This window comes from Candoia aspera, chromosome 5 (assembly GCF_035149785.1).
Source record: "Candoia aspera isolate rCanAsp1 chromosome 5, rCanAsp1.hap2, whole genome shotgun sequence".
NCBI lineage: Eukaryota > Metazoa > Chordata > Lepidosauria > Squamata > Boidae > Candoia > Candoia aspera.
The window spans coordinates 52800209-52814915 of record NC_086157.1 but is presented as its reverse complement, the minus strand read 5'-3'; the positions used below and the strand labels follow the sequence as shown (position 1 = coordinate 52814915).

At 37.2% G+C, this 14707-nt stretch overlaps 1 protein-coding gene across 4 annotated transcripts in view; it reads left to right on the top strand.

The window, feature by feature from the left end:
* Window positions 1-14707, top strand: part of DMD (dystrophin) — an 895878-nt gene that overhangs the window by 593968 nt on the left and 287203 nt on the right. For all 4 annotated transcript variants that reach the window (XR_010068066.1, XM_063305215.1, XM_063305211.1 and 1 more), the window contains one exon: window positions 8266-8441. Coding sequence is in view for 3 of the 4 variants with exons in the window: in XM_063305215.1 (XP_063161285.1) it covers window positions 8266-8441 (176 nt within the window). In the remaining variant the exon portion in view is untranslated. The remainder of the gene's footprint in view (window positions 1-8265; window positions 8442-14707) is intronic.

Below are 14707 nucleotides of genomic sequence, written 5' to 3'. Positions count from 1 at the left end.
CTAGTGTTGATACTGAAGACTTATTATTTAGTAGGAATATGCTGTGCTTCAGACTCATTCATGTTTGAGATAAGAACCTGCTTAAAAAAGCCCAACGGGTACTCTAAAGTACCTTATCTCACCCTGTTGGTTAATTCAAATATGTTTTCTTGGATTAGAGTTACTGTCCAAGCCAGGAAAAGACACATCTTCTTTAAAGAGGCATAGACATATGCAATGATTGTAACCCTCTCAGCTTTCAGTCCAAAGCGCAGCACATCCCATCTATTTATATAGGCAGTTTATTAGCAATTGAAAAATTATTTATGAATATGAATTCTTATATTCGTAAAATATGCTGGCAAGATTTCTGCTTTAAACTTTTATCTATATTCAGATTCTATGTAGAGAAAACATGCACTGAAATACAATTTATAAGCTTACAGTATATAGCCTTTCTCAGTCAAGTGGGAAAACTAACAGAAAAAAAAATCTGGCCTTGCAGATATTGTTTCTCAAGACTCTTTAAAAATCTGTTTTAGGCATTCTTCAATTTCAATAAATAGTTCTCATTTACTGCTGCCTGCTAATTTTCTTCTCTGCCTTATTCCATTACTAACTACTCTGAAAGTGCAATGAAAATTATGTGAAATCTCATTAGTTTATCATCTTCCAAGATAAGCATACTATGGTGTATTATATTCTATATTTGGGAGGGGGGGTATACATTTGTGTGTATGTGTGTGTACTTCTATATATGTGTGTGTGTATCCCCTACACAAAGCCCTTTAGGCCTTACAAGTCTTTAGCAATAGTTTAAATTATGCTTGGAAACATGTTGTTAATCATTACAGCCTTGGAGGACACCTGCAACATTTTCACAGATTCATGCTAAACCAGTTGCTGTTGCTATTTGTGAAAACTGTTCAAAGCATATCTAACATGCATTGCAGTAATACAGTAGAATGGAGGCATCTGTCACTTAGCCAGTTCTGACTTTATCAGGAACTGATGCAAATGGCACATTGGTTTAGGCTTGCTACAGCTCTGTCTTAAGCTTCCAGAAACAAAAGTGAATCAATGGGCAAACCTGGGTCGTTATTAGGAATACTGAACCATCTTAAATATATTTCAATCATACTACTGACTTCATGTGCTTTGTAGTTAGAAATACCTGTGACTAGCTTTACAAAGGTACAAAATACCTTTGTCTAGCTTTACATTTATATTCATGTGCTCTCATCCAGGCCAATTCTCTTGAAAATGTTTTTTAGCAAACTCATGTACATGTTTTGCAAAGGACTCCTAGGCCACGCTCAACAGCAAGGCTTCAGCATGAGGATGGAAGTACCCTCTTTGGGCTCCAGCACCATCATCATCTAATCATCAAATCATCTTTGTATTCCTAACTGCAGTTAGCCGTACTTGGATGAGGGGGTAGAGGCTACATCATGAACATTGTATCTCCATTCAAAATTAGCTAAATATTTATTTTCATTTTGCTGGTAGTAATTATCTCTTTTGTAGCAAGCTAAGTTGTTTTCCCCATTCCTCTTTTAATATAGTGGCTATTACTTCCATAGTCTAACATTCCTTATGCTTTAGTGAACTAGGTCTTTTAGAGGCAGCATTTTTTTTTCTTTTTTGGACAGGACACTGCTTTCAGAAGTGTCAGTTCAGCAAGGCAAAGGACTAATGAACTAGCATCAGCAAAGATTAAACTGCAGTGAAGATATTTTGAAAACTGCAAACTTTTTTGAAGACTTAATATAACAAAGGCATTCAGGCAATTATAGGACTCTTGCTCTTGCCCCTTGCTGATAAAAGTGAAAAGAAGGACATTACTTCCAAGCACAAGAGAGCTATTGGTTAATGTGCTCTGCAGCACTTTGCAAGCTGGTGTACCATAGTGATGAAAAGACTGAACTAAAAATTATAAGCCTCCTAGTTTGAGTCTTATCTCTACCATGAATTCAATAGGTGGCTATAAGCAATTTATTCTCTCTCGCCCTAAAAGCAATTTATTACTGTCTATAGATAAAAAGATGGAAAAAGCAAAGAAACCCCCCATATATATTAAAGCTTACTAATATATTAAAATTGCATTGCAAAAATCTTTTTTGTGAAAATTATATGCCTAAATCATTGTATGGCAAATAAATAAAAGTAAAGAATAACACCTTTAAAATATTATAAGATATTTAGATCTTTTCAGCAACAAAAACAGAAGGCAATGGATATGTTTAAATAAAATGTAATAATATAATAATGTGATACCACCAATAAAATTTTACACTATCTGTATTCCAGCAGATGACCCCAACAGTAACATAAGGACCATTATCTACCCAAAAAAAAAATCAGCCTAATTCTAATCCTGATGCTAATATTTAGCATAGATTAATCCCAACCACAATTCTAACTTCAACTTAACACCAATAAAAGTATTTCAATTAAATGTTGCCCACAGCTCAGTTCTAAACATAATATCAACTTAATGTTAACCATCACTATTATTTTAAGTATAACTTGGAAATTTAAGTCTAACCTTAAAAATGCTGTAACTGTAGCAATGACTTCCCAAATGTAAGAAAAATAAAACAAAACATTAGACTACCACTAACTACGCTACCATTAACTATAACAATTCATACTTATGTTCAGTCACACATTAAAATTTAGCATTGACCTCAAAAAAGTTGAATCATAGCCCTCTTTTCACCTAACACCAGTTCAAATATTGATACTAATCCAAATTTGGATGATTCCAAATCACAGTTCCTTAAGGAACTTCTACTTTGTTATGGCAGAGAAATGCTACAGTAGGAGTTCCATTGAAATAAGACAAAAGTACAACTGATCATTTCCTGACTACTCTATTAAAACTATGTTCAACACAGACACACACAAAAGTGTATTTCATACATACTTTATAAATACCTTATTCTTCTTGCCGTTGACCAGACAAAGAAAGAAGAGAGTTGGGAGATCTACAATGAAGAGCTCTCTCTTTCTTGAATGAGTGAAAGTGGATCTGTTCTACATTATAATTCATTCATTTTTATATTTTTCTGCCATCATATCTTACCCAATTAGAACTGCCTGGCTTGCTTCGTTCATTCCTTTTTTTTCAATCAGTATTGCATACATCTCTTATACATCATAGCATCCTTGGCTGGCTACATCAAAGTATTGCCCACTTGTTTTATGCATATTACTGTCACTGCTCTACCAGTTCAGATATTAAAGATCCATCATAATGATAAGCTCTACTTATCACAGTCATTGGGAAATTCTACTTCTGAATATTGAGATACATGTCCCTAACTGTATGGTTTGGTATTTGGTACTAGTGGTTCCCTGGCTAATTTCAACAAGTCTTTTGCAACACAATCCTTTGCTTTAGTTCTAATATTCCAGATCCATTACCCCCCTCTCCCAGATTCTTAGTTCTTAATAAAAACTATAATAGAAGAATATATAGCTATAGAATAGAGAGGTAAAGGTATTAGGTATAAAATAAATTACCTTATTGTAACATTGGTCAACATTTCTTGAAGTATATGCTAACTAATAGCATGATGGTTAGTATCAGAGTGAATTTTCATGTATACTGGTACTCTTAGATTATTATTACAGTTATAATTCACCAGTGAGGCAATGGTTAGTAAAGAATGTTGTGTGATGATTAGAATTTGGGTGAATTTTCATGGACCATGGTTTGGTGATGTTCCTATTATGAATAAGATTTTATCTTGGTGTAATTATAACAATAGTCAGTTGAGTGAGACTAGGGTTAGGATTAAGCTTCCTTGAATGCTAAACTTAAGTTTATTTATTTATTTATATACTAAATTTTGCCACTGTCCATCTCCTGCCAAAGGGGGGACTCGCGGCAGTTTACAACAAGAATAAAAACATTAAAATACCATAAATAAATATAAATACAAATATCAAATGACACCTGGAATTACAGGTAAGCATGGCCTGGAAGAACAAAACGAAGCAAGACATAGGCTGATAGAATTTTGCCAAGACAACTCACTCTGCATAACAAACACTCTCTTCCAACAACATAAGAGACGGCTTTATACATGGACTTCACCAGATGGACAACACTGAAATCGACTACATCCTTTGCAGCCAAAGGTGGCGGACATCTATACAGTTGGTAAACTGGAGCTGACTGTAGTTCAGATCATGGACTTCTTATTGCACAATTTAGGATCAGACTAAAGAGATTAGGGAAGATCCACAGATCAGCTAGATATGAGCTCACTAATATTCCTAAGGAATATGCAGTGGAGGTGAAGAATAGATTTAAGGGACTGGACTTAGTAGATAGGGTCCCGGAAGAACTATGGACAGAAGTTCGCAACATTGTTCAGGAGGCGGCAACAAAATATATCCCAAAGAAAGAGAAAACCAAGAAGGCAAAATGGCTGTCTGCTGAGACACTAGAAGTAGCCCAAGAAAGAAGGAACGCAAAAGGCAACAGTGATAGGGGGAGATATGCCCAATTAAATGCAAAATTCCAGAGGTTAGCCAGAAGTGATAAGGAATTATTTTTAACCAAACAATGTGTGGAAGTGGAAGCAGACAATAGACTAGGAAGGACAAGAGACCTCTTCCAGAAAATTAGAAACATCGGAGGTAAATTCCAGGCAAAAATGGGTATGATCAAAAACAAAGATGGCAAGGACCTAACAGAAGAAGAAGAGATCAAGAAAAGGTGGCAAGAATATACAGAAGACCTGTATAGGAAGGATAAGAATATCGGGGACAGCTTTGATGGTGTGGTCAGTGAGCTAGAGCCAGACATCCTGAAGAGTGAGGTTGAATGGGCCTTAAGAAGCATTGCTAATAACAAGGCAGCAGGAGACAATGGCATCCCAGCTGAACTGTTCAAAATCTTGCAAGATGATGCTGTCAAGGTAATGCATGCTATATGCCAGCAAATTTGGAAAACACAAGAATGGCCATCAGACTGGAAAAAATCAACTTATATCCCCATACCAAAAAAGGGAAACACTAAAGAATGTTCAAACTATCAAACAGTGGCACTCATTTCACATGCCAGTAAGGTAATGCTCAAGATCCTGCAAGGTAGACTTCAGCAATTCATGGGGCGAGAATTGCCAGATGCACAAGCTGGGTTTAGAAAAGGCAGAAGAACTAGGGACCAAATTGCCAATATCCGCTGGATAATGGAAAAAGCCAGGGAGTTTCAGAAAAACATCTATTTCTGTTTTATTGACTATTCTAAAGCCTTTGACTGTGTGGACCATAACAAATTGTGACAAGTTCTTAGCGGTATGGGGATACCAAGTCATCTTGTATGCCTCCTGAAGAATCTGTATAACGACCAAGTAGCAACAGTAAGAACAGACCACGGAACAACGGACTGGTTTAAGATTGGGAAAGCAGGGCTGTATACTCTCACCCTACCTATTCAACTTGTACGCAGAACACATCATACAACATGCTGGGCTTGAGGAATCCAAGGCGGGAGTTAAAATCACTGGAAGAAACATTAACAATCTCAGATATGCAGATGATACCACTTTGATGGCTGAAAGCAAAGAGGAACTGAGGAGCCTTATGATGAAGGTGAAAGAAGAAAGTGCAAAAGCTGGCTTGCAGCTAAACCTCAAAAAAACCAAGAGTATGGCAACCAGCTTGATTGATAACTGGCAAATAGAGGGAGAAAACATAGAGGCAGTGAAAGACTTTGTATTTCTAGGTGCGAAGATTACTGCAGATGCTGACTGCAGTCAGGAAATCAGAAGACGCTTAATCCTTGGGAGAAGAGCAATGAGAAATCTCGATAAAATAGTTAAGAGCAGAGACATCACACTGACAACAAAGGTCAACATAGTTAAAGCAATGGTGTTCCCTGTAGTAACATATGGCTGTGAGAGCTGGACCATGAGGAAGGCTGAGAGAAGAAGATAGATGCTTTTGAACTGTGGTGTTGGAGGAAAATTCTGAGAGTGCCTTGGACTGCAAGAAGATCCAACCAGTCCATCCTCCAGGAAATAAAGCCAGACTGCTCACTTGAGGGAATGATATTAAAGGCAAAACTGAAATACTTTGGCCACATAATGAGAAGACAGGACACCCTGGAGAAGATGCTGATGCTAGGGAGAGTGGAGGGCAAAAGGAAGAGGGGCCAACCAAGGGCAAGGTAGATGGATGATATTCTAGAGGTGACAGACTCATCCCTGGGGGAGCTGGGGGTGTTGACGACCAACAGGAAGCTCTGGCGTGGGCTGATCGATGAAGTCACGAAGAGTCGGAAGCGACTAAACGAATAAACAATAATAATATTGGAGATAAATATAGTATAAAATCCAGATGATGATACTACTTGGAATATCACTTACATGAATCTAAGAGGCCATTTTTGGGGGCTAACCAAGTTAATGTGAATATTAGGATCTAGATGTTTTTTCATGGATGTTGATGGTGTTACATTCCTATTATCAGTACATGTTTGTGCTGTGCCAATCCTAAAATATTATCCACTGTAAAATATTATCTACTGTATATCTATATATCAGCAATAGGCTGAGGTTAACCTGAAGGATAGAATCTGGGCAGATTTCCAAGGATTGTGGTTGTGTTAGATGACCATTTTGGTTACTATTGGATTCTGAGCAACAAGTAGGCACATTATTTTTATGGTAGTTATTCTAAGGTTAGGATTAGGTTTTCTTCAATGGCAGGCTAAATTCTTTCAAGTGTAGGCTGGGGAATTATCAAGAATAAGGGAAGTGTTTGTTTACTTTTATGGGTGGGATTTTGGGATAGGCCTATCATTATTGTGTATCTTTTAATCAGAAAGAGGGTGAGATTAGGATTAGAGTTAATCTTCCTTGAAGGGTAAGCCCAAAGGTAGCAGATATTTAGAATCTAGGTTGATGTTCGTGGAAAGCAGTAGAGTTAGAGTCCAATTATTGTGAGGAGTTTATGCTAGCATAATTGTTTATCAACAGACTTTTTTCAGAAATAGGATCAAGTTAGGAATAGAATTAAAATTACTTAAGGTCTAAATTAAAAGTCAGCATGAGGGTTAGAATCTGGATGAATTTTCATAGATAGTAATAGGATTACAGTTCATATTGACTCGGGTAATATTCTGCAATATAATTATGTATGTTAGTTCGGGGTAAAAATTAGTTTTCAGCTTTGTTGAATTCTAAGCTAAGGGTTAGTTTGAAAATATTATTGTTTCACAGTAGCATGACTGAAGATCTGTTGCTACTGTGTGTCTGCATTGTGTATGTGAACAAAGGACTGTGGCTTCAATTATAGTGCTGCTACCACCACCTTGTATTTTTTATCCCCCTACCCATGAATGCCACTGTCTTTTCCAAAATGTTTTCCATCACCAATAAATAATATTTATATCATATGAATATAATGGTTGGTAAAATAATTTGTAACTATGATGGGGTAAGAATATGTTATCTCAACGCAGGCCACAGTTAGAGCTGATATTATAAGCAGTATTATAATTCAGCAGTTTAATGTTGGAATTGTCCTAACAACCAGGAAACCCGCTGAGACAAGGAACTGGTCTCTAATGCTTTATTGCTAGTACATAACAGGAATCCTAACAAACTGAAGAAGCATGGGAAAACCCAGACATATAAACCCCAAAGGTTAAGGCAGTCCCAATCTGTGTCTCTTTGAATGGCTGCCCAATTCCTCAGTGCTACGCATGCGCTTGACAGTCTGGATGGGAGCCCCCTGCTCGCCATCCTTACTCATGACAGGAATTAAATCAGCTTCAGCTGTTCAAAAATCACTATATGGGGAGCAGCAATAAATGTGCATATAATGTCATAAGGCAGCATTAGAACAAAAACAGTTATCTGTGCAGGTGATCCGTAGACACAGTTTAAAAAGGCTGATTCCTACACCGACCAATATGTGTGCTCTATCTGCATGTCAGAAGAAGGTATATGTTGGGAGTATAAACCACTTTTAGGTTGCATACAGATTAAGTGGTGCTTTGTATTTGGCATATTCTGTTTAAGTCTGTTCTATGTAACGTTCTGTAGTGTAACAAAATTCATAAGGGAGACTTATCTGAAAATAATTCATACTGTGCTAAAATTAAAAAAAAACTATGACTATTGATAAATTTGGGATTTAAAGGCAAAAAAAAGTTATGTCATGTAGATCTATTGTGCTTACATCTGTCATAGCATTCGTGATCTGTTATGAAGCAGAAGGGTATTGCTTTCCAGTTTAATTAGATTATTTGTTACCTTGCAGGATCTCCAGGATGGCATTGGGAGGCAGCAAGCTGTTGTCAGGACTTTGAACATAGATGGAGATGAGATTATTGAACAATCATCAGCAACAGATGCCAGCATTTTAAAAGAAAAATTGGACAGCTTGAATTTCCGATGGAAGGAAGTCTGCAGGCAGCTGGCAGAGAGAAAAAAGAGGTAGGGTAATAACAGTTTTATTTTATTTCTGGTATTTCATAATGTATTCCAGTAACAGTCACTGTGAAGGAGGTCTCATTTTATGTAAAGCAGTGTGTAGATGGATGACACACTGGTAAGGAGACAACTGAAAGTATTTTAGGCATGGCATTAATTACTTATATTAATTTTACCTTAGGTTTTGTTTTGTTTTTATTTTTTTTAACAGCACACACTCAGTTGACTCCCATCTGTATTAGTTTTAGTCTCTCTTCCACAAGTAAAAGAAGTCCAGCGTAAGCAGATATCAATTTTAGCAGACATTTCAATAGACATGTACTGCTTGAATAAAAGTTCTCAACAGAATTTTTCACTTGCCAGTCAACAGGGAACAACATGCAGTTGTACAATTGATGTATGAATAGATTAGAACTGGGAATATGTGTGATGGACTACAGTAACACAGCTGGTTCTCAGAAAGGACGGAGCACATTCCAAGGAGGGTGGCAGGACAAGAGACAACACAGCCTAGAGCTGGAACGTGGGAAGACAAAGAGATTCAGAGTAGCCGTGCCCTAGAGCCTCCCAGGTTACTTCCTTTTAGGTTGGAGTAGAGTAGGTTTAGTCTGGCAAGATTCTGTCTATACGGTGTGAGCAAATGAACCAAAGTTTGGCTGGATTGCTTCCTTGTCATTCTTGGGCTAGGCCTGATAATATGGAACATGTCCTGATAAATTAAAATGTAATTAAAATAAGGTAATAAATGAAAATATTCCAAAGTGCTCTGCAATTTTTTATCCTTTTAATATGGGTCTGGTGCCATATTTTCCAACCAAGATTTTTAATTAAAAGGCATAAGCTCATACATGGGCATTTTTACTTTTGCTGGCCAAGTCCTTACCCCATATTTTCCCAGACTTATTCACTTTCTACCCATCAGTATTCTCTTATTTTTATCACTAGTATAACATATTTGGTTTTATATGGCTGGTTGTTACAGGATTTCCCTAATTTGTAAGGTACCTCAAATTTATGTTAGAAATGTGGAAAACATGAAGGGTCATTTTATCATGCCTGGTGAACTGGCAAAAAAGCCAGAAAATTTTGGGTCCAAATACATACAGTGATACAAAGAATATTAAAGATTAATATTCATTTGAAACCAGAACTCTTCCTGTTGGGTCTAATGGATAGACAATTAGAAAAGAGTTGTGGAAGATTGTTATTATATATAATCACTGCTGCAAGATTACTATATGCACAAAAATGGAAAGACTGAAATACCCACAACGGAGGAATGGCTAGTGAAGATGACAGAGAATTAGCAGATAGGGCAAAATTGGCTTACAAATTTTTTATTTGTGATTTTAAAGGTTCTTTTTATTTGCTTTGAAAAACTGATGTAGAATTGCTGGTTTTGTTTTTGCTAATATGAGGGAAAATAGCATCTCTTCCCTTTCTTGCAATTTCTTGCCTTTTTATTGCTATGGATATTAAGGAGAAATAACACTGTAGAATTTGATCCTCTCTTTGACCCTTTACTTTTACATCCTTTTCCTGTTAGAGTGGAGCAGAACAGCAGAGATATGCAAAATTAAGGAAAATGTAATAAATTGTTAAATTCCACCATTATATTATGTGGAATATAAAACTGTTGGAAAGTTTTATATTCCACAGTGGAAAGGAAAGTTGCAAAGATTGGAAATAATATGTAAAATATGAAATGGTTGTTTCTAACATTACTAATGTTTTATATTTCGCAATACTGGGAGGACCATCACCTTTATTTACCACACAATAAAAAATATTTTTGGAAAAGTAAATGAGATCTTTTTTATTCAGAGCTTGTTTTTTAGTTAATCTAGAAGACTTTCTGATAAGTCTATGGTAGAGAGGAAGGAAAAGAGTGGCGTTTTGCAATCAACACAATTTATTGAGGAATACACTTTCATGCATTAGTGTCTACCTTATTATGGAGTGTATATGGTCCATGTAAGCTAATGCTATAATATATGTATTTGTCTCTTATATTGCCACAAGGCTCTTCTTTCAGTTTGTTTTTATTTTTTGCTATAAATAACTATCCACTAACACCAAATGAGAAAAAAAGCTTTGTTGCTATTACACAGGGAAGATGCATGTATTATGTTAGCATGCACTAGGCCTGCGAATAAGTTTCCTTGAACCACCTATTCTCTTGATCCTTGCTCATCAAGGTTAATTTAAGATAGCCAAAGTGGATTGACTGAATGGGTCCAGGGAATGAGGAATCATCATTGGGTGTCCAAGGACCCAGTTGTCTTTAAAGAGAGAGAAGTATGGCTACTCCTGAAAACCCTGGAAGTTTATAATAAGTGGCACATTCTCCCAAATTTATCCTTTTTGAGACAATCTAGCTGAAACTTTTCTTGAAGAAAACTGATTATCTAAATCTATTTCTTTCATTTCATTTTGTTTCATTTCATTGTGGAAGAAAGGACAGATTTTGCATGTATTATTGAGACCTTATTGGGAGAATCCCCTTTATGGAGTTCTGTCCAGCCAGGCTTTATACTTGATATCAGTTCTGACCCCAGGGCAGGGTAGGTGGTGGGTGTAATGTGCTGTGAGAATAAACTTAAGGAAGAGGAAGAAGAGCTGCAGCCAAGGCAACAGTCAGATAAGAGAAATCTCAGCCCAAAGCAGGAATGTAATTTCAGGAAGTGTCTTAGACTTGACCCTGCCTAGTTCTCTTTAAGATAAAGTCAGCGAGGGAAGAGGCATATTCAGAGTTCCAAGATTCTATTACTGTAACCCTATAATAAAAGTGTATATGTTCATGACTTTGGTGTTTGAATCTGGTCTATCTTGAAGGGTTGACAGTGGGAGACCTGTTTATTGGGAGATCCTAGTTGTTTTGAGGAATGTTTTTCTGTAAGTGGCCAAAGGTAAGGCCTCAGTCATAATGCTGGGGAAAGAAGCAAGCTGGGGATGCTATGATTGTATCATCATCCCAGTTGCATGTTGGTATTCTTCTGTGAATTCATTGTGAAGGGGAGAGATAGGGATTCACCCAGACTGCTAGTACTGTGTGATTTCAATTTCCTCTCCCTGGGACTGAAAGGAGTTCAGGAGTTAATGGCCACCATAACAACTGTGGACTTGCCTGAGGTTGTCACTGGCCTGATGTATGTGGCTGGCCACACTTTAGATTTGATATTCACCTCAGAGCAGATGTGTTTGATCTGTTTCTGGAGGATTTTTTACATCAGTCCATTAGCATGGACAGATTACTTTCTTGTGACAGTGAAGTTAACCAGAATAGGGAATATGAGCCCATTAAGATGGCCTACTGCAAACACCTAATGGTTCCATCAGGCTTCCTGATGGGACTTGAGTGGTTTCTCAGCAATACTGTTGGGTGCTTGCGACCTGTGAAAGATAACCAAGATGCTCAACAAAACCACTCTGAAGTAGCTTTTGTCTACCTGCCAATCCCATGTTTGGTTTACTAAGGAGGTCTAGGAAATAAGTGGTTGAACAGCGACTGGAGAGACTGAGATGTCATCGAGCTTCACTGATCAAACCCTTCACTTCTTCATGTCATAGCGCAGAAGATGCTGTGTCATTCAACTAAGCTAAGGATATTTCCCTCAGTGACTGGCTCCATGCACTGGGCCCTGCCATGGCCTCCATCTCCAAGCTCATCTGCATCTATTTCACCTTCATTCTGCATGATGACAAGGTCACTATTATGGAGGAAAAGTGCTCTTATTAAAGAAGCTGGAGTGAGAGTTGAGCCTTTCTGGCCATGTCAATTTGCAAGGGCTTTAACAACATTAACATGGGAAGCATGTAATGTAGGAGTTGGTGACAGTATTCCAGCTTCATTAGACCCTCTAGGGATTGGCCCCTGCTGGTTGTGCTGCTCCTGCTGAAGAGAAGAGAAATGTAAGGCAAACTCATTTTTTCTCCTTTTAGAATAACAAAAGGCAGAGAAAAAATCACCATAGGTTGGAAGTTTTAAAAGGAAAATGAATACCCCATGCAGGGTCTTAAAGTGTGCATTGTACCACTTGAACCATAAAAACAAAAACAAAAACCTAGGCAAATAAGCAGAACATTTTTTTAATTCTTTTTTTTTTTCAGTGCCTTAATAATGGATCCACTCTAGGTCACATTACTCAACGGGAAACTTCCAAACTGCTGTACAATTTTGTCTCCCATTGGGATATATTGGGGTATTGTTTATTTTGGATCTTTTTTCATTGCCATCCTCAGCTAAATCCAGCCCATTTTCAAAGTCAGTTTTTCTTTAATCAGTTCTACTAGCACATCTAATTTCGTCCAGTTCTGTTCTGTTTTCAAAAAGTTATCCTGTTGATGCACAGAGATCAGAAATTTACATTATATTGTGATGGAAAGTATAAAAATAGTACCATGTTTATTTCGCACCACCCTGTAAATGGGTTCAGATTGGTTCCACACCCCTCTAGGTTAGAACACAGAACCTATCTTTTGCATTCTAATATCAGGATCTTGAGGGCCTATATGGATTTCATCTGAAAAGGATGACAGAGTGCTGTAAGAGATAGGTTCAAGACATATAGTGCATATTATCAAAAGTGGCTAAAATTTCTCCTAACAGTATAGTAGCTAAATATATCTAGGCACTGGGGATGCCACTCACATTTCTGTAGGGGCTGCAGTTGCTCAGTGGTTAAGACGCTGAGTCAGAGGACCATTAAGGTCAGCAGCTCAGCAGTTTGAAACCTGAGTGCACAAGCCGCATGAAAGAGTGAACTCCCTTCAACTTGTCCCAGCTCCTGCTAACCTAGTAGTTCAAAAACATGCAGATGCAAGTAGATAAATAGGTACCACTTCGGTGGGAAAATAACAGGGACATGAAAGGAGCCCCCTCAGGTGTCCCCCGGGCAACGGTGATGTCACTGGCAAATCCTTTCAATACAGAATTGCCTTGGTAGGTGCTTCTGACATGAAAAGAAAAAAAAAACCTCACATTTCTAAGTGATATGGTAGAACATACCATATATTTCCAAAGGACTGATATTTGCAATGGTTCTTGAAGTAGTCATCCAAAGATATAGAGCCTTTATACTGCCACGTAGATTATATAAGAAATCTAAGGAAGTATCATTAGTACCATAGAACAGAAGAATCAGATAATTTCTGTAAAAACTTCAGTACCAGACTGTTTCACACTATAAGCAAGAAGAATATGTTTCTTTGCTAGCTTCGGTGCACTTTTTTCTTCATGTTCTTCAGCTATTCCTTACCCTCAAAGCACTGGAGCTAGATCTATATCTTCTTTCAGTTGTAGAGTGCTTTTTTATTTTTAAGTACATGAACATTACTTAAAATCTGACTATTTAATGCACATAAATGTTCTTCTTTGTACTTACTTTTAAATTATATGTCAATTCCTCACCAGGCTCTCTTTATTATTCCATTTACTGAAAATATTAGAAGTATTTATAATGCAAGCAGATTCTCATCCAATATTTCAAACAGACCCCAGCTTTTTTTCTTCTGTAAATGCATTTAAATTACTCTTGTAATAAAATATTTAGCACTTAATTGCAGATGGAGAGTTTTAAATGCACCATTTATAACTGTTACTACCACATGCTGAAATAAATCCTAGCAATCATTAAACCTGTAGGTAACAAAGAAATAACACTTGAGACATTGAATGCCTGAGTAAAGCATTTTTAAACATTGCTATTAAGATAGGAATCTTTTTATAAATGTAGGATTACTTTAATGTTCCAATAGAACAGAATATCTGTAGCTCAGGGTTGAACTGTGAAGTTCTTGGAGCTCTCTGAGCTTGGCTGTTTCCTTGCAGACATTTCATTACCCAACTAGGCAACATTATCAGTGCCAGTGACTGTGGCGTTTGCTGCCTGTTTATATGCTGTAGCTTTCCTTTATTGGGGGAGTGGTTTCCTCCTTGGTGGTTCTTTGATTATTGTTTTCTGCCTGATTGTTTGTCTGGTGTTGATCCCTGTTTATCTGTTGGCTGCTGGAGGAGTTGCATTCTGGTCTTTTTGTTTCCTTCCTAGGTTTTTTTTTAATTGTCTCTTTTGAATGGTATGTAAATATAGTCTTTGTGTCTATTGATGGCTGATTTGCCTGAATGCCAAGCTTCCAGGAATTCCCTAGCATTTTTGGATTTGGCTTGGTCTAACATGCTAATAGTTTCCTAGTTGAAAATGTGGTTGAGTCTGTCCATGTGTTGTGAAATTAAGGAGTTTTCATCATGTCTTCTGACAGCTAGTTGGTGT